Genomic DNA, 18,761 nt, shown 5'->3' with positions numbered 1-18,761 from the left:
ATAAAATGAATGAGTTTCATACACGTATGCAGTCATATATATCCGATAAAAAATTTCATTCCCTTGCATCCCATGAGGCTGTTGATGAGTTTGTAACATTGCTGGAAGAATCCGGTTACAAGTTCATAGCTTGCGATTTTGACGCCACTATGATCGAACTTCACTCAGGTTACACATCATAACTTCACACATTTATGGTTTAGGTGGCTATGTTAATCCGGATGTAGATAAAGATGTGTTGGAATCGGTAACTCCTGATTTCAAATCTCTGGCTAAGAGACTCAAGACTTCACCAATATCATTAGCTATCGTAACATTTTCTGACGCTGTCCATGTCAAAGGACACCCCAAATATATTTCTGGTGAAGAGATGGTCCATGCTGCTCTAAAACATAGTGATTGTGATGCAGATATTGCACAAGTTTACGCATTCTATCCAAGGTGAGACAAATTACTATTGCACAGTATCTGACAGATTCTGGGATTCACCCAAAATGTATTCTAAACTAGGCCTAGATAAACCGATGCCTCTTCGCAAGGAGTACCACCTAAAGAGGGTAACTATCAGTTTGCAATATACAACCACGTAGATTTGTGCTGATTTCGATGTAAAGCTCGAAGAGATTATACTAATCGATGATGATATCGAAAATTGTAAAGGTGCCAAGGCTTTAGGGGCTACTGCCCTTTATGTAACCGGGGAGGGTTTCAAACTAAAAGAAGTAGAACTCTTGTAATGTTAAAAGGTTTTATTATATCATTTTAAGTGTTCTAGATATGTTAGAATTACGGGTAACAGATCACCATCCATAATGTCGTGGACGGCAGCCGTTTCGTAATTTGTTCGATGATCCTTGAACCTCTGTTCTGGGTTTAAAACATAGCTTCTAATGTGTCTAGCCCAAGAAGCATCCACTTCTGTGCCTTTTACCTCTTCCAAGCGCTCTTGTAATATGTTCTGTTGTATTATATGGTGACGTGGACAAACGAACCCTATAGTGTAGTTCCACCTTTTCGGCAAGCTTTTGTAATGCGATTTGTTTGTTGCGTGTGTTTGTGCGCTCTTGTTGTACTTTTACCGATAAGCCAGTTGGCTTGTGTGTTACCCTTACTATGTACAAGAATTATGAAAATAAAGATAGTACCTGCCGTTTCAACTTTGTTAACATTTTGACCTCCCTTTCCCTCGCTACGCATGGATTCAAATATCAAATCCTTCTCCTGGAGGTTTTTGGATTTATTGTAAAATTTTACATCTTCATCATCACTTGAAAGTATTGGTATGACCTGCACACCACCAAAAGTGGTTTGTCTTTTTTTTGCTGCATGAAATGGTGTATGTCTAACAAGTCTGTGGGTTCCCTTTTCACCTTTAAGGAGTTTGTAGGCATATTTTCCTATTATATCGACTTCTACCATTTTGTACCCATTCAAATCACCAGGGGATGCTGTTACTTCTACATACTTTAAAACCTCCGGTAAAGGTCCAAATTTTTTATCTTCTGGCATTTTATAACTAGAAACAAATTTCTTGTACATCCTACTCAGCATCTTGCACCAATCACAAGCTTCAGCTCCGCCAACACCTGTGCAGTTTATGACAAAGTATTCATATGAATGAGCATACCTGCAGTGATTATAAGTTTGCAGTCGTTCTTGTCATATTTATCAAATGAAAGTGCATCAGTATGTCCTTTTGAACTGCTAGAAATTCCATAACTCCGTGGATGATGTGGCCTGCAGAATCAGTAAAATAAGCTATAACATTACCTATCATAACTAATCCCCGCACGTTCACCATACTGTAACAGGGTATAAAACTTGTATTGGTTGCACAAGGCGTTTTTAGTGCCTTGTGTCAAATGTCTACTTATATAAAATCCATATGACATAGCAAATTGATTGAAGAAAAAGCAGAGTATATAACTCAGGTTTATAATCAACATTAAAGTCCTCCACTAAAATAAGCCAGTCATTAGAGATAACCTATCGAAGAATCACTAGGATAGAAACAACACGCTATATACCCAATAGAGTCATTACAACAGCTGTGTATATTGAATATAATAATATGATACAATAATGCAGGAAGCTCCGGCGAAAAGCCCGTGTAAGTGTAAAAAACAACAAGTGGATGGACGGAACTCATAAAAGGCGAAGAAACAGTAGGGGAGTCGTTGGTAAGAAATACTGTATAGTGCGTATGTCAGTGTCGACTAGAAATTTAAATTCAAAGCAAGATAAATCCAGAAACGCGTGTCTAAAAAATGAAAAGAAATGTGTACAGAAACGCAGTACTAAGACTCCAGGGAGACAATATCGGAATACCATATGGTAATAAATGGATTTGTATGATGTAAATATCGGTGTACATGGTTGTTTTGTTGATCGAGAGCTGATTAGCTGGTAAGTCCGAGTAGGGACACCCTGGTGTATCAACGTTTATTTGAGAGAGATTCCTGTAAAATGGATGAAGCGATTCCTAGTTGTTGAAATAAATTATATGTGTACACTGGAAAAGGGGTAATGGAATTTTTCGCGGTAATAGACCGAAAATCAGCCAAATATGTTACCCCCACCGCGTGAAAATGTTTAACATAGGTGTAGGCCTAAAATCAGTTATGCTTCTGTGGATGCATAAGTTATTTTTTACTTAACTCATTTATAGTTAGTATTATTAGTTTTAATGTATAATATAGTTGATGTTTTGTCTGCTCTGACTTTCAATATCGTTATCGGACTTGCTTCGATGTCTTCCATATAAAACTCAGATGTTCAAACATGCTGGTTTCAAAATATACTCATCTTTTTTACTATAGACGTGATGTTTTTTGTTAATTAGATTGAGATAGTTTAATACTGTAAATTATATCGATTTCAGTATTTTGGATATTAGGCTGGTAAGTGGAAACTAAAATAGGAAAATGGCTGCATCAAAGAACATTAGTCATGATGATGCTGGTATTCCTACTAAATCAACGCCTAGTTCTGTGTTTAACCCTGACGCGCCAGAGTTCAACCCATCACAAATCAAAAGCTCAGGTAAACTAAATGCAGATGCCCCTGAGTTCGTTCCAGGGCAATTACCCACTTTGTTCGACGCAAATCTGAGTATGTTGCGTGTCCCTGAAATTGTAAATGCTGGATCATACAAAAATGGCCATGTCCCAAATTATGGAAGAAATATATCGCAAAGACATCAGGAACAACAATATCTACACCCTCAGATGTGGATGCATGGACAGCAGTACGGACAAATGCCTATGCAAATGGGTGTTCCGTATCAGCAACATATGTATTCTGGGAATGCCTCGTATGATTATATGTCATATAACTATTCTAGGCCCCAGGGATATCACATCCAAAGGAATGTTTATAGCAAACCACATGCTGAATATACGATTAATAATCCACCTCAAGTGCAAATTCCATATAATGCAGTTGTTACTGGAAATGTGCCAAAAAGTGGTGGTAAGCATCTTCAGAGCAAACCCGAGGAAACTCAACCTAAGCCAATGCCAGAGGTTGAAGCTGCAGCACAACAAACAAAGAAACCGGTTGAAACCCCTGCTATTACTACCACACCAGAACATGTTGATACCACTACACCTGTTGAAACTGCTCCTTCCAAACCATTAACATGGGCAGAGAGAACCAAATTATCAACAACCAGACAGTTGGTTCCAAAGAAACCAGCTGCTCCTCAGATACCTACTGAGCAAGTTTCTTATGCCAAGGTTATTAAAAGAGCAGCTGAAGTGACCAACGAACCTGCAAAGCAAGCACACCAAGAGAATGTAAAAGTATCTTCTGAATCAAAACCAGCTGATGCAGAAACAAAAATTGCAGAAGTGTTATCAAAAACTCCACAAGTTGAACTGGACAAAATAACAAAATCGGATTCAAATTTACATACTGAAAATGCAAAAACAGCATCTGAATCTGTAAGTGAAAGTGTTGCAGAAAAACTTGACGACTTAAAAATTTCAGTTTCTGATACAACGGCTGAGACGGATGATACAGATCCATATGTTTATAATATCACAAAGATGCTTTCAATATACACTTACCTCAATGATGGTGGATTGGAGAAGCTTAGGGAATCCAAGGATTATCCTATTTTGCTCTTTTCTCATTCAAATATAAGGGATTCGTCTTCTAAGACATCAGGAAACCGTAATTTTAATGATTATTCTGCAAACAACTCAAAAAAAGGCGATAACTGGCGTCACTCTAAGCCTTTTAATGATCAATCAAAGGGATTTGGAAATAATTTTAGATTTTCACACAGAGAGTTTTCAAGAGAACATAGTGATCAACAGCTTCCAGCTGCATCAGAGTCATCATGGATTATAAAGCAAGCCAAACAAAAGCTGGACAAAGAATGCCAACTCAAACGTAAAATCATGGGTTTGCTAAATAGGCTTACTTTTGAAAAGTTTGACATCATATATGATCAAATTATTGCCTGTGGAATCGATACTCCAGAACACGCATTGATGTTAGTGAAGTTTGTTTTTGGAAAGGCAGTTACGCAGCACCATTTCATTCCAATGTATGTAGAACTCTGTACAAAGTTAGCTGTTGATTTGTACGATATTGATTATAAGGATCCTGACGCTGAGGGCCATTCCGAGGCTCCGGCTCGTTCTACTGAGCCAAAAACAGATTCTAAACCCATGGATAATAAAACTAGTAGGAATAGTGACTTTATGCGCATATTGCTAAATTGCAGTCAAGAATCATTTGAAAATAATCTTAAGCCTCTAACAATTCCAGAGGATCTAGAAGGAGATGACATATTCGAATTTGAGCAAAAATATAAGCACAAGATGCGTGGAAATATGATTTTTGTGGGTGAGCTATTTAAGCAGAAGCTTCTAGCTGCTAAACTCCTTATCACCTGTTTGGACCAGGTGTTCTCCAAACGTGAAGAGTGTATAGCCTTGTACAATGATATTAACATGGGTAATAACCACTTAGAGGCTATGTGTACTCTATTACAGACTGTAGGACGGTCTTTTGATACTACTAGATGGAAGCATCTACCAGAATTTGAGAAGCGTATTCAATTACTAGCAGAACTCGGGAAGAATGAAGATATATGTTTTAGGATACGCTGTCTAATTAAAAATGTACTGGATTGTAGGCAAGAAAGGTGGGATAAGCAACCTGTACATAAACTTGAAGGCCCGTGTAAACTTCAGGAGCTGCGTTCCAAAGTTAACATGGAAACCTCAAAAGTTCAAGAGGACCTCTGGAGGAAAAACAGGAAGCAAAAGAACTTTGGTGAACAGAAAAGTGCCAATTTCCCACCGGTAGAATCGAATGTTCAAAGGGCTGTTGAAAGTATTAGTCACGATGCTCTTAAGAAGCACGTCAAATCCATATTAACCGAGTTGATACTATCGCACGATACTTCTGAATCATTCCTAAGAGTTACTGAGTTAAATTTACCGGGCTCACGTGATGAGGAGCTTTTCAATCTTATGATCATGGACACAATCGAACTTTGTGCAAAGGTCACTGCCACGAAAGAACGTGCATTACTCACAAAATGGCTTTACTTGCTTGCTGAAACCAGATCATCGCAACACTGTCTCATATCTTGCTTGAAGGAATTTGTATTAAATGAAGAATCAGAGAATTCTTACGCGATGTTGATGGAAGATTACCCCGTATTACCTCAGTTGATTACAGAGTTGCTTGATCATATGGAAGAAGGATGCTCCGGAAATGCGGATTTTGAGGAAATTCAGAAGTATATAAAGGCATGAGTACAAGTTTATGAGTTTGAGGTACTTTTTTCAGTAATTTTTAAACTAGGAAATTTTATTTCAACGTCCAGTCTACTTTGTATATCTTCAAGGCGCTAAAAGATGTATGAAGTGCTTGTAATCTTGTAGATCATTTATTTATCCGCTTACTTTTATAAATTTTTCGTTTGTAGCCTTCCACCTATCTTGGGATTTGCGTATGGTCTTGTGGAATTTTGCCTCAATCCTTGCTCTGAGATCTCGGTACTCACTCCTAACTACCCCTAGGGAACGATCCCTTTCTACCTTTAGTAGCCGTGATACTTTCTCTAGATGCTCCAGTATTTCTTCTACAACACATTCGCCATCTGCATCTAATCTAATTAATATCTGTTGTGTAATACCTTTGATGAGGTTTCTCAAATTCCTAATTTCATGTCCCCTTCCTGGAATATGCGAGACGTCTTCCTGATCAGTCTTGAGAAGTTCAGTTTGCAGCTTCTCAAAATTAGCTTGTATATTTTCTGGTTCGTGTGTTAGTTTATGACTTCCGTTATCATTTTCTGCATAATCTTTCCTGTATAACCTATTATCTATGTTGCCATCGTCGTTTAGAGAATTTGGACGGTTTTGCATTGGTGGCAAAAATCTGAGGTTACTGGTCAGATCATCATTTGTTTTATTTTCATTCTCAATGGGCAAACCCTCTACACTATGTTTATCCACTTTAAAAATTTTCAATTCTTCACCAGCAAAAGACTCAGGCACCTGTAAATATATAAGGACTAAGGTGGAATGTACTTCAAGTGTTGAATTATTCTTCGACCCATTGGTATACGCAGAATGTAGATTCTTGTTTTGCATTTCGTGGCTATATCGTATGGCAGAGTCATCACAGTGGGTTTCATTGATATTGTCATCTTCAAAAACATTACATGACCTTACTAAGGAGTATCTGTGAACTGTGGGCACTTGTGGTATCTGTATCGCATTTTATGTATAATTCTATTGTATCGTACCTCAATTACTGCATAACTTATCTTTCTACTTTCATTTTTGCTGTAACTAAGTTCTGGGAACATGGTCAAGATGTGTTTTTCCTATATTAGCATATAATTTCTTTCTGCACGAAATACATATAATAGTGATATGTTCTCCATTCGAATGTTTTTATCATCTGTTCTTCTACAACATAATCTCAATTCGAAACATTTTGCCATTTCAAGCTTAAATCCCATACTGAGTATTCTAGGAAAATTGTCTAAACCGTACTGTAATTATCGGTCACATTTACCTTGTATATAAAGTAGTGGTAATTTATTCACAAATGTTATGCTTTCATCTTCGTCTAGAATACTAATCCCAAAAACTAGGGGAATCTCTATCAATATATTACCCACCTAATTAATTTCAATGCAAATGTATCTTCTTACGTTAGTCTTGTGGACATATACGATGTTCGCGCATGTAAAATATGTATAGCCATAATCCGAATTCCACAGCTCAACATCTTCTCCCTAAAATATGTTTATCCACATGTTTGTCAATGTTTTACGTTGGAGTTTTTGGTAAGTATTGACAAGTTTGAAGATTTCCAGTGAATATTGGAAACTTTGTCATGATAGTAATCTGGTTTTAAGTTATATATTTGCTGTATTCTATTCTTTATCTGAAGAACTTGTCTGAAATGTATGTCTGTTATATTGCTCGTAGGTAATTTCTCGTATGAAATAGCCAGACCAACTAGAAAATTATTTATCATTTTCATATTTCTACTAACATTTTACAGGTATAATTGCAAATTTCCTCAGCGCGAAAATGGTTTCGTAGTACTTTTCCATGTAAAAAGGGTTATTTCTTTCTTGCACAGAAACTATACATTTGTTTCAAACATTTCATTTATATACATGGTTGCTTATATGATCGTGCAGAACTACAGAGTGTTCTTAGAATACTTTCACATTGTTGTCCATTTATTATACAATTTTTTAGACTTAATACCAACATTGCCACATGGGAAACCATGCGAATGCATTGGATATCAACATTCCAATCATCTCTTTGACTTATAAACGTGAGACACTCCTATATAAACCACTATATACTGGTAAAATAGAGCATTTGCACGGTACACAAGCCTTCTTACCGTTATGATTTCTTCATCTTTATCTAGATGGGCAAGCATCCAGGGATACTTTACAAATAGTAAACGCAAATCAGAAAAAAGATTATCAGCAAGTGCAAACTTTTCATCCCTAAGTGCTTTCATAATACGTGATAATGCATATGTGGAATCCTTGTTGAGTGAATGCAAACAGTCATCCGTCTGATCTTCCATATTGCAGGGAGGTATGACACATAATCTGTTGCTTCATTAAAAATAGTCACTAGAGCAACTAATATATGGAATTAACGTTACGTAAACTTTACTGACAACTTATATGATCATGATATACGTTTTACACATTGGCTAGGAAGATTGTTGCAGGAAACCGGAAAGAAAAATCCACCCATAGCAGCTACTTGCGGAAAAAATCACATATATGCCGTAAACTTGTCTGGAAATGTTTTTATATGAATGGAATCACGCTACATTTTCGATTGGATCAAAGGGTCAGGGTTTTTACGTGAGACAAGTAAATTACAAAGATATTCGAGTTTATTAATGGATATTACCCGCAAATTCGCTGTGAAATGCGAAAAAAGTGGCGGTAACGAAAATAGTTCTGAACTACTGTAGCCCCCATTGTACCGATCAAGGATAACTCCTCTACGGAACACCAATGTTAATATTTATGGTGTAATATAGATAAATCGCTCATATTTATGTCATGTTGTATGAAATGTAGTTTTTCTGATTGAATGAAGTCCAAATTAAAAGAGAAAAGTAGCAAAAAGACAAAGGTTCTAAAAGTAGGCAAAAAAAACTCCAAAAAATCTAGTAAAGATGTAGAAGATTCCGATTTGTCAGACTTTGAAGCTGAATATCTGGAGGAACTTCCTCCAGACGTATCATCGAAGATCCAAAAATTGATCAAAGCCTCAAATGACGAGGTTCCCAGGTAAGTAGACAACCATTCGCACTGTGATGATCAAAAAATGACAAGCATATATCCTAATAAAACGTGAGGATACTTTGACAATTCTGAAATCTCAATATATAACATAAACATTCGTGTAGACATGATAAAGACCCTGGTTTGGAGTTTTTGGAATCGGATCCTCTTATTAACTTGAAACTATCACAGGATGTTTCAGGGTTTTTACCTGAGAATAAAAATGATGGAAGTACTGTTGACATTTGGTGGAAACTCAAACAGCTCTCTGAACAACGGACGGAGGATGACGCCTTGAAAAAGATAAGACCCGTATACACAGATATTGGTTTGTACTTGTCTAAATACAAGAGTGGAAGTTTACCAAAGGCTTTCAAGGTACTTCCAAAGATGAAGAACTGGATGGAACTACTGGAGTTGACAACTCCTCAGAATTGGACCCCCAATGCAGTATCAGAAGCAACACGCCTATTTTCATCGAATATGAATGAAGCTAATGTATGTTTAATTTTGATCCGATTATTATACCTTCAGGCCGAGATATTCTATACTTCTGTACTGTTACCTGCATTTCGTCAAGATTTGCGGAGTAAACGTACATTGAATTATCACTTGTATATGGCACTGAAAAAGGCAATGTTTAAGCCAAATGCATGGTTCAAGGGAATACTTTTGCCTTTGGTTGAGGAGGTAAATTTTGTTTATTATCATAATGATGATTGATACTCTGACAGTCCTAGTCTATATGCTGACATAAAGTATCGCCCCAGTCTGATCATTTATGATATACATGTTATTTATCTTCACTGGCTTTTAGGGATGTACTTATAGAGAGGCTGCTATAGTTGGCAGTGTTCTAAAGAAAATTTCAATTCCAGTGCTTCATGCTTCTGCCTTTATCCTCAGAAGTTGCCAATGCCAAAAGTGGTTTGGAAGCACTAGTTTTATACTATGCATACTCTTCCAAAAGAAGTTTAACCTTCCTGCTAAGGTTTGTTTTTGCATGTAAACTCTGATTAAATGATGATAAATGACCTTAAAGCCAGTTCTGCTTCTGAATTGTTGATGTACAATGGTCAATTGTCTGACTCTTGTTGCAAAGTCACTCTGATTTTATATTCCTATATAAGGTCCATTTTCACTTTGCGATAATAATTTCCAAAGCAGAATTTATGATTGTATATCGTAATGCATCTTTTGGTTTACACCCCCCGTTTAGGTCATTGACGGATCTATCGCATATTTTTACAAGTTTCTAACGTTTGGAGATTCGCTGCCTGTGATATGGCACCAATCATTATATATTTTCGTCGAAAACTATAAGCGTAAGTTTACACGTTTCCATGAATATCTTGTATGATGACACCTTTGTGGTATTGCCGAGACACTTGTCTATGCGGACTACTCAGTTATCCCTGTCTGACGAATATTTACACACTTTATTTACTTATACATATGCAGACACATTTAAGGACGAACATAAAGAATGCATATCGGAGATATTGCAGAAACAACGACACCCGCAGATTACTGCTGCAATAGAGAGTTCTCTTAGACGAACGTTCGATGATGTTGAGATGTATGATTAGAGTGGAGTATACACACTAGAATATCCAAGCGGTTTGTATGATGATAATCATATCATTGGGAATCTCTCTGAACCTTTGTGTTGATAGACAATTCTGATGGACCGCAATGCGATTTTAAAGTTCTACTGTACTCTATTTATTGGTATTTATTTTATTGCATGTTTTAACATCTTGGCGTAATATTGCTAGATTTATCACTGTATACGCTACGGCATGGTCCTGCTGGATGTGTGTCTGGCTAATATTGTCCTCTCCCCATAACTCCAAATTTGTAGGTATTTGTTTGCTGCCAAAGGTATATGCGATCAGGAAGTATCATTTTTAATTTACGAACTATTTTAATTTATATTAGGGTTGTGTGGCCTGTTAAATCGCACCGCATAATTACTTTTATTTAACTTGGAAGTAGGGTTTGGATTACCCTTTTGTTTTTGACGTATCTTTTGAATGCTGTTGTACTTAATAGACCATTAATCTAGATTATAATGACAAATAATAAGGTATTGAAGAAGAAGGAGCTTGCCTCTGGCATCTCAGGTTAGTTTAGTTGTCTCGTTTTACATTATTTTCTCTAGTTGGTCTTCTCAAGGGTCATACTGTTACTCCAATTCCATTGACTCGTTCCGTTGCTCCAAGCCGTAGAAAGGGTCTCAAGACAAACCGTTCTACTTTGGTTTCTGAGGTCATTCGTGAGGTTTGCGGTTTTGCTCCATATGAGAGAAATTTGATCGAATTGGTCAAGATCGGATCAGCTTCAACATATAAGCGTGCCTTCAAGTTTGCCAAGAGACGTCTTGGTACCCATAGACGCGCCAAGGCAAAGATGAGCGAAATTTCCTCCATCGTCGAGTTACAACGCAAGCGTAGAAATTAAGTTCTAGAGTTTCTTTATATTACTTGTTTATTCATAGGTTGTATCGATAACATTCCTTCCCCCGACTGCTCTTGACATGTCAGTCTATATACAATGGCCAAGGGGCTGCGTGCCAAGTCCCTTCGCAGATATCGCACTGCTAAACGTCAAGTAGTAAACGGTATTTTATTTGTTACATAAGTTAACTGCTGTTGTAGAAGTCATAGAACGGCCAAGGGTCGCGGAATCATTCAAGAAGGCTCGCCTGATTCATCATGGACAAGATATAACGCCGAAGACGCGGCCTAATATGTTTTTACATCCAGGTATGCGTAAAGTTTGTATATAATGCTGTTTTAGACGATCCGGATGCAGTCGTTCCTCAGTGTATCCCGAAACCGGCCCTGGATTTAAGGTCTGAGAATGTTCCTCTTTCTGGTAAGTTCATTTGTCAAACTAGTTGTGCCTTGTACTAACTTTGTATTGCAGGGTTGGCTGGAGTTAACAATAGACGCAAATTTGACAAGGAAGAAATCGAGGAATCCACGATACCACTCACGTATGAGGACAGAAAGGGCTCTCATCACGAAATAACAATGGATATAGACTCATATAACTCGAACAAAAATGTAGTCAGCAGCAAGAGAATCGGCAATTTCAAGAGTGGAAAATCGAGAAAATACGCCAGCAAAAAGTTAAGCAAGAGACGCTGATTTGTTCTTTGCAAGTCTCTTATTTTCTGCCATGTTATTGATTAAATTGTGAAGTGCTACCATAGCCCTTATTATACTGCCGAGGTAGAGCGTTAATGTAGTATCGTTCATATTTATTGCAAATGCTTCCATCAAATCCTCATTTTCCATGACAGGGAAAAGGTTGAATATATCCTAGGATTGTTATACATTGGTAGATGGTACATACCTGTAGCATGTAAATTATCGATGGGTTAGCTGTATATGTTCCAGAGATGACTCCTCCAAGGTAGTCTACAATTTCCCCCAATTTGGAAGACAATGACCTCAAGGCCCTTAATTTGCTCTGAACCTGTTGTGTCGTGTATAATTGGATAATTTTTGTTCGCACCTTTTTGGACGTTGTAGACGTAGTGACATTTGTGAGATCTCTTAGAAGATGCTCTAAGCCTACTTCTTCAGCTTCAAAGGCACCTATGGACAGGACGTAAAGGAACAAACTGGGAAACATACCAACTGAGAATGGAACATGTACAAATGTGCGTCTAAATCTAGCATCATTAGTAGGTTCCTCTACCGACAAGTACGCTTCTATGGGCAGCTCCTCTTTCTGCAGAGAGTATATTGCTTTATAGACACACTAACCTGATTTATATCTACAATGATATAAATGGGCTGTGGACAATATTTGCGATAAAGCTCATGAATTTCCAAATCCGCTGGTTTACATTTCGGTCCAGTGCTGTACCAGCCAATTACTCGTTCTTTTGCGTTAATCTACAAAGTTGATGAATACGACTGAGACAATAAATCACATTTATTGAGTAAATTTGATGAATGATAAACACACAAACCTTTTTAAACATTTTGAACATGTTTTCATGATAATTATGGTCGAAATACCAAACGAGAGGATTTTTTGTATCCTCTTCGAATGGAACCGCAAATGAATTTGTTACATGGATTTCCCCGTTAATAGTTTCACCTAAAATTGTACCTACGACTCTGCGTGATGTGCCCTGAGCACATCTGTTATAATGATCTACTACAGAAAGCAGAACGATAGGGTGTACAACCACCTTAAGATGCGTTCCTTGCATAGATACGCTGTTTACAACGTCCATCTTATAAATTACATATATGAGCAGTTTACACGAACATTTGAATGATAATGAGTAAGGCATCCCACCAATGTGTAATACACCATAGATCAACTTGCCTGCCGCCTGATGCAATATTGAACAAACATAATGACGGAGGCAGATGTACCAAAACTGTATGCAATTCTGGGTGTAGACCAGACTGCTACAACCCGCGACATCGTCAAGGCATATAGACTCGCAGCTCTAAAGTCGCATCCAGACAAAACATCAAATTTGGATGAAAAGGCCAGGGTAAGTCTTCATAACACACGAATAATATAACACATTGACAAATCTATACAAAACTGTTTAGGCTGAGGCTAAGACTCATTTCATCCAATTGCAACATGCCTATGATATTTTAAAGGACGATGAAAAGAGAAAAAACTATGATCTTTATGGTAAATACTCTCAGATATTTCACAAAAAGAGGCTGATAATCTATGTGTAGGTTGGGAAGGAGAAGAAGATGTAGCTTTCGCAGCTGCATATGAATTCTATAAGTCTCCAATCAAAGAAGAAGACATTATAGATTTCTCTAAAACATACAAGGGAAGCAAGGCCGAGGAAGAAGACCTGTTGGACTTTTACAAAAAGTATGCATATTCTATTATACGTACGGTATTCCTGTAGAAATGACGGCAGTTTGACAAACATTCTATTCTCAATTCCATTGTCTGAGGCAGATGATCTGGATCGCTTTGTTTCTTTTTACAAGGAGAATATTAAATCAAAGGTTTGGTGGTTTCAACCAATATCTATTTCAATCAGACTATTGAATCAACTGATAAGTTTACGAAAACATCGCAAGCAAAGACTCTCAAAAATATCCGGAATAAATATAAGTCAAAGTGCAAGAAAGACGCATCTGTAGAGGATGATGGGTAATTATACATAAACGATGTAAATTCATGATATTTAGGGATGACTTTGATAGCCTTGCAGCTCAGATTATGGTTTGATACAAGTATCGTGCTTCACTAACATATAGGCTAATAGAAAGAAACGAGCTGATACGTTTTCAAGTCTCATTACAAATTTGGAATCAAAATATGGTAACAAGGTATGTTATGAATGTTTGGTTCAAAATGCTCCAGAAAAAAAAACTCTCAAAGTAAATCGTTGGTTGGAGGAATCTCAGGGATTCTCCCCTTCTGCAAAGTGGTATAAATTATTAAAAATAAACATACCTGGAATTTGTCAGACTTATATGCCTCTAACATCCATTCCTCAAGTTGTACATTCTCGGTTCTCTGCTGTTGCAAAGGTTCTACCTGAGGTACATTAGAGGTGAATCCGAACGCTGAACCTTGTTGAACATGTCCTTCCTGTTGTGTATTTGCACCAAATATTGATTGTTGTGAGGAAAATGGTAATGTGTTGTTTGAATTAAAGCCTTGCGAAAATATGGAATTTTGTTGAGAAGCGTTTACACTTTGACTTGACCCGAATATAGGCTGGTTCTGCGAAAATACAGAATTTTGGCCACTATTCTGAGAGAATACCGAACCTTGCTGGTTATTTTGACCAAATATTGAGTTCGTGCTAGTGTTTTGCCCAAATATGGAACCACCCTGAGGCTGTGAGAACAAAGATTGCGGTTGTGAAAAAACAGAGCCTTGAGTATTGGTATTACCAAATAATGACTGCGTTTGAGTGTTGTTTCCTGTGAATCCATGACTTATAGTTCAGATACAACACTTACCAAAGATACTACCGGACTGGTTAGAGTTATTTTGCGCTTGAAAAGTGTTAGATGAAGGAAACACAGACGAAGATGAGATAGTTTGAACTTGAGTTCCAGTAAAGGGGTTATAAGGGTTTTGCGCTAGTGGTTTGCCACTGAAGGACGCCATGATCTCAAAATTGCATAGTTGGATATGTTACACAAGAAAATATAAAATATATAAATCCCAAGTATATGTTACAAATAATATCAATTAAAGCATTCCAGTGAGGCTAACTTTTGTTGCTTTACCAGGTGTTTTTTGCTTTGATTCCATCGACCGGTACATTTGTGACAATTTATTCTTTATCCTTTCTTGATTAACAGTAACTTTACTTGCCTTCGCATTTTTGAAATCATACTTGTGATACTTGTATGCGTCTTCACTAGTCGGCACCGATTTGTTATCTATGAAACTAGAATCCTGTAATTCAGCATAGCTGGTGCTCATTCCTAACATAGGCCTAGTCCATTTTTGTACAATTGCTCTTATTAGGGTCTTATTTGATTCGCATTCACTAGGATGTTTCCACAGTGAGACAACCGTCCTGCCAAGATCGTTGTCTCTAAGGTCACTAGACTGGAAGGGTAGCTGCAATACTACCTGTAGCACCTTGCTTCTGACACTTAGGTTTGGTAATGATCCATCAGGTAATACAGCAAGCCAGCTTGCTAATGCAACAGCAATGCCTTCTGAAATGCACCATTGTCTCCATGAAGGTTTACTAATATCCGATAGTGAACTGAGCATTTTCAGCTTAGATAATCCAGGTTTACCTAATTTTACAGATTCCACATCTTCAGCTGCAGCTGCTATCATACGCTCTACTAGTTGCCTGCAATATAATTGGCATTCTTCATCGGAGAGTTTTACTGTTTGTCTCTTCCTTTCCTTTAGTCGCTTCAGAACCTCGTCAAAATAGGCCTTACCAACTCCGCGGTTTGATTTTTTTGTTGTCGGTACCTCCTCAAAATCGGCATCCGTGAAATCGTTCAGATTGTCACTAAATGCGTTTTGAGCCGGGACAAAGTCTTCATCCTGCGCGCCAGAGCCCCTTTTACCCTTCCTTTTCGTTTTCTTTTTAGGAATTTTAATATCTTCAGCGTTTACTTGGTCATTTGCATCTTTCGACTCCGTAGTGTTTTTCTTCAAACGACGATGTTTTGGTGCAGCATCCGTAACTTCACTTTCTACCTCCTCAGGTACATCCATACCTACTATTCTTCAACACATACGATATTTATTGTACTAGAGTCGTATAAAGTATTTATTTATGCGATGAAGTGGTGTATATTTATTGTACTGAATTAGTGCTTATAGTGTGAACTTCTTGACCGCAAAACAGTTCGACAAAGTTATAACCGAACTTATTCAGAATATCCCTTCTTATTTTGTGGTATATATGTTTATTTTCGGTGGGAGAATCTGCTAGTATAAACACAATTATATTTTGCGATGGATCATCAGCCATTATGACAAATTGACATAGATAAGGACCTACATATTTGTTTGTAGCGATATTTGCGATCTTTATTTCGGAAATATTCCAATTTGTGTATCCCTCGCAGAGTTGTTCGTAAATGGATGAATCATCAATTACATCCAACTCCTTCAAGCGGTTGGATAGGTTATTCCAACCTCTTTTAACAAGAAACCAGTTGGAAACATCCCATATACTGCATTTTACTTCTCTGATACGAAACATGTTGCCCACAAGTGCTAATGGTATCATTTTGAACATATACCGCGGATAATCTTGCAGGAAAAAAATCTGAATGTGTGTCCATTCTAGTGGAACAGGGGCAAGGTTCTTCACTAAACATTTCTGTAAGTAGTGTATATAGCCTTCTGTAGATCTGTTTGATTGACACACCGTAGCGGATCCATAGAATGTTTCCATAAATAATTCTCTGGTATTTCCATTAATAATCTTATGAACAATACCTCCCGTTTTATTTGAGTATGTATAATTTAGAAGCAAAATCGTCTTTATCACTATTGGTTCAGCATCGCTCATTTTTCCATCTTTATAGCGTTGGATTAACTCATTCAAACAAGCTAGTGTAGCGTCTTCATCATGTCTTATACCAGATGTTAATAAGCTTATAAGAATAACATCCGTGTCAAACGATGAAATAGGGAATCTTGGGATGTTTTCGTGTTCAAACACAGTGGTTATGTCTAATGTTGTTAGGTGATATAATATCAAGACCCAATATTGCTTTAACAAGTTATCCTCAACATTCTCAGAAAGACTCAGGAGTTTTGATGCGATAACAAAAATAGAATTCATGGTATTCCTGTTATATAAATTACTGGAATCCCAGCACATGTTTAGAAGAAATAGAGCAAAGCTCTTTACATTATGTATCAAACTAGTGGATTCCAAGGTACCAATGAAATTGAAAAGATGGTCATATGTATCATATTTTTCAATTGCCGAAAGTAACCCATAATGCCACAATTTTACATTGTCCAAGGGTACAAGTTCTCCATTTACAATTTTGGATAGTCGTCCACTATCATCAAACTTGAGTAAATTATTCTTGGTATGCTTTACACTTTCTCTATATTTTTCCCCAATTTCTGGTGCTTCTTCTCCAAAGTATGAATTAAGACATAACAAACTGCCAAATAACGAAAACGGTCCCAAAAGATGCAAATTTGCGTTCAAGTCTGAGAGGCACTTATTCACAAAATCTTCATCATGTGCACCGAGAATACGCTTATACGTATAAAGAAGCTTCGAACATGCGCTAGGAATGAAAGTTATATCTGAAGACAGTACTAAATCTCTGAATGATAGCAGCAATTCCAATGTCAAATCACGAGCTGTATTCGACAAGTCAGAATGTATAACAGCAAATTTGTATATTATCTGAGCAGCTTGCACATGACTATATTGATAGAGACTCCTTACCAATATTTTTAGTATTTCTATAACCAGTTCATCGTTGTAAGCAGAATAAGGCAATATTGATACAATAGCAAACATTGTTTTTGTACCTGTACATTTCAACAGAATCGTATTGTTTGCGAAATGGGTCACAATACTTTGTAATACCGGGTGTATTGTTCCGACCTGAGATACTTGCATGAGATTTGCGGATGCGATTTTGTGTATATCGGAATATTTAATATACTTGTCACTGTCTAAGTTTATGCATTTAACTATTGTATGGTTAAGATAGTTAAATGACGGTAATGAAAACAGCTTTAAGTGAGAAAGACTCCACAATATTTGCGAAGCGCCATGTATTGTCCATTCAGGCTGGGATATTATTAGCTCATCAATCTTACCCTTAAATTCATCCAGTTTCTTAAAATAGCATTTACTCAAGGATGCGCAGATTTTTACCAAATCACTACACGTTAATGGTTCATCAGAAATAAAGCAATGTCTTAAAGCCTTTGTTGATAACGAATGCCAGCATTTCTTTCTTGTATTATGGTAAGTAGACAGTGACTGTTTGATGATTACTATCAACATGTTCTTATTCATATACCCGAGATTTTTAGCCATTTTTTCGCAGAAAAATTCTCCCCGTGCATATATATCATATACAGCGGGAAGCGCGAGGTTTGTCTCCGCATTTTCAGGCATATCTTTCGGGATTTTTCCATCGTCCTTATTCGGTGATCTATTTTCTAAGTTTTTTTTATGGTAATTAATAGCCTTTGAATATTTTACAAGGGAATAAAAGATGCTTCTATGATTATCTGTGACTTGAGCATCCTTTTCATTGCGTTTTCTGTTTTTTTTGACTAGTTTATCGATGTCTTCAAAATTGAATGGCGTTACATTCGCATCAGCCAAAGTATGTGTGCTGAAACAGCTTTTATTTATAATTCTCCTATATCTTCCATGGTCTATATTACTGGATATTCCCCTTATCATTTCAAAAATACGGTAGATGTGTTACGGCCCTTATGAGATGTTAAAGTT

The 18,761-nt window shown here is 37.1% G+C and overlaps 13 protein-coding genes across 13 annotated transcripts; 6 read left to right on the top strand and 7 right to left on the bottom strand.

The window, feature by feature from the left end:
• Positions 1-5: 5 nt before the first annotated feature.
• BEWA_005130 (hypothetical protein) lies at positions 6-737 on the top strand (the record flags this gene model as incomplete). The annotated part of the gene is made up of 4 exons (XM_004830714.1): positions 6-168; positions 204-441; positions 476-557; positions 591-737. The coding sequence occupies 4 exons, from the start codon at positions 6-8 to the stop codon at positions 735-737; spliced, it is 630 nt and encodes a 209-aa protein (XP_004830771.1).
• Positions 738-757: 20 nt separating this feature from the next.
• On the bottom strand, positions 758-1,892 carry BEWA_005120 (peptide chain release factor 2, putative; the record flags this gene model as incomplete). The annotated part of the gene is made up of 5 exons (XM_004830713.1): positions 758-958; positions 993-1,111; positions 1,146-1,586; positions 1,628-1,737; positions 1,771-1,892. 5 exons carry the CDS (start codon positions 1,890-1,892, stop codon positions 758-760), a joined length of 993 nt encoding a protein of 330 aa, XP_004830770.1.
• Positions 1,893-2,924: 1,032 nt separating this feature from the next.
• BEWA_005110 (MIF4G domain-containing protein) lies at positions 2,925-5,777 on the top strand (the record flags this gene model as incomplete). Its single annotated transcript, XM_004830712.1, has 1 exon — positions 2,925-5,777. One exon carries the CDS (start codon positions 2,925-2,927, stop codon positions 5,775-5,777), a length of 2,853 nt encoding a protein of 950 aa, XP_004830769.1.
• Positions 5,778-5,915: 138 nt separating this feature from the next.
• On the bottom strand, positions 5,916-6,994 carry BEWA_005100 (hypothetical protein; the record flags this gene model as incomplete). The annotated part of the gene is made up of 4 exons (XM_004830711.1): positions 5,916-6,524; positions 6,558-6,737; positions 6,776-6,856; positions 6,893-6,994. 4 exons carry the CDS (start codon positions 6,992-6,994, stop codon positions 5,916-5,918), a joined length of 972 nt encoding a protein of 323 aa, XP_004830768.1.
• Positions 6,995-7,655: 661 nt separating this feature from the next.
• On the bottom strand, positions 7,656-8,094 carry BEWA_005090 (hypothetical protein; the record flags this gene model as incomplete). Its single annotated transcript, XM_004830710.1, has 2 exons — positions 7,656-7,841; positions 7,903-8,094. 2 exons carry the CDS (start codon positions 8,092-8,094, stop codon positions 7,656-7,658), a joined length of 378 nt encoding a protein of 125 aa, XP_004830767.1.
• A 444-nt stretch (positions 8,095-8,538) lies between these two features.
• BEWA_005080 (bystin domain-containing protein) lies at positions 8,539-10,496 on the top strand. The gene is made up of 6 exons (XM_004830709.1): positions 8,539-8,818; positions 8,938-9,310; positions 9,347-9,502; positions 9,630-9,803; positions 10,032-10,137; positions 10,274-10,496. Exons 1-6 carry the CDS (start codon positions 8,619-8,621, stop codon positions 10,399-10,401), a joined length of 1,137 nt encoding a protein of 378 aa, XP_004830766.1. The 5' UTR covers positions 8,539-8,618; the 3' UTR covers positions 10,402-10,496.
• Positions 10,497-10,695: 199 nt separating this feature from the next.
• BEWA_005070 (60S ribosomal protein L36, putative) lies at positions 10,696-11,291 on the top strand. Its single transcript, XM_004830708.1, has 2 exons — positions 10,696-10,938; positions 10,977-11,291. The coding sequence occupies exons 1-2, from the start codon at positions 10,887-10,889 to the stop codon at positions 11,273-11,275; spliced, it is 351 nt and encodes a 116-aa protein (XP_004830765.1). The 5' UTR covers positions 10,696-10,886; the 3' UTR covers positions 11,276-11,291.
• Positions 11,292-11,368: 77 nt separating this feature from the next.
• Positions 11,369-11,730, top strand: BEWA_005060 (hypothetical protein; the record flags this gene model as incomplete). Its single annotated transcript, XM_004830707.1, has 3 exons — positions 11,369-11,435; positions 11,473-11,580; positions 11,615-11,730. 3 exons carry the CDS (start codon positions 11,369-11,371, stop codon positions 11,728-11,730), a joined length of 291 nt encoding a protein of 96 aa, XP_004830764.1.
• A 219-nt stretch (positions 11,731-11,949) lies between these two features.
• Positions 11,950-13,070, bottom strand: BEWA_005050 (26S proteasome regulatory subunit, putative; the record flags this gene model as incomplete). The annotated part of the gene is made up of 6 exons (XM_004830706.1): positions 11,950-12,141; positions 12,176-12,298; positions 12,338-12,420; positions 12,460-12,556; positions 12,592-12,723; positions 12,801-13,070. 6 exons carry the CDS (start codon positions 13,068-13,070, stop codon positions 11,950-11,952), a joined length of 897 nt encoding a protein of 298 aa, XP_004830763.1.
• Positions 13,071-13,196: 126 nt separating this feature from the next.
• On the top strand, positions 13,197-14,206 carry BEWA_005040 (hypothetical protein; the record flags this gene model as incomplete). Its single annotated transcript, XM_004830705.1, has 8 exons — positions 13,197-13,340; positions 13,402-13,489; positions 13,540-13,684; positions 13,722-13,824; positions 13,860-13,972; positions 14,011-14,044; positions 14,080-14,151; positions 14,186-14,206. 8 exons carry the CDS (start codon positions 13,197-13,199, stop codon positions 14,204-14,206), a joined length of 720 nt encoding a protein of 239 aa, XP_004830762.1.
• BEWA_005030 (hypothetical protein) lies at positions 14,198-15,012 on the bottom strand (the record flags this gene model as incomplete). The annotated part of the gene is made up of 3 exons (XM_004830704.1): positions 14,794-15,012; positions 14,279-14,754; positions 14,198-14,242 (listed from the first exon to the last, which is right to left on the bottom strand). The coding sequence occupies exons 1-3, from the start codon at positions 14,942-14,944 to the stop codon at positions 14,198-14,200; spliced, it is 672 nt and encodes a 223-aa protein (XP_004830761.1). The 5' UTR covers positions 14,945-15,012.
• Positions 15,013-15,028: 16 nt separating this feature from the next.
• BEWA_005020 (IWS1 C-terminus domain-containing protein) lies at positions 15,029-16,027 on the bottom strand (the record flags this gene model as incomplete). The annotated part of the gene is made up of 1 exon (XM_004830703.1): positions 15,029-16,027. One exon carries the CDS (start codon positions 16,025-16,027, stop codon positions 15,029-15,031), a length of 999 nt encoding a protein of 332 aa, XP_004830760.1.
• An 82-nt stretch (positions 16,028-16,109) lies between these two features.
• On the bottom strand, positions 16,110-18,713 carry BEWA_005010 (hypothetical protein; the record flags this gene model as incomplete). The annotated part of the gene is made up of 1 exon (XM_004830702.1): positions 16,110-18,713. One exon carries the CDS (start codon positions 18,711-18,713, stop codon positions 16,110-16,112), a length of 2,604 nt encoding a protein of 867 aa, XP_004830759.1.
• Between the last annotated feature and the right edge of the window lie 48 nt (positions 18,714-18,761).

The sequence above is a fragment of the Theileria equi genome, chromosome 3 (genome assembly GCF_000342415.1).
Source record: "Theileria equi strain WA chromosome 3, complete sequence".
Taxonomy (NCBI): Eukaryota; Apicomplexa; class Aconoidasida; order Piroplasmida; family Theileriidae; genus Theileria; species Theileria equi.
This window is presented reverse-complemented; position numbering and strand designations above follow the sequence as displayed.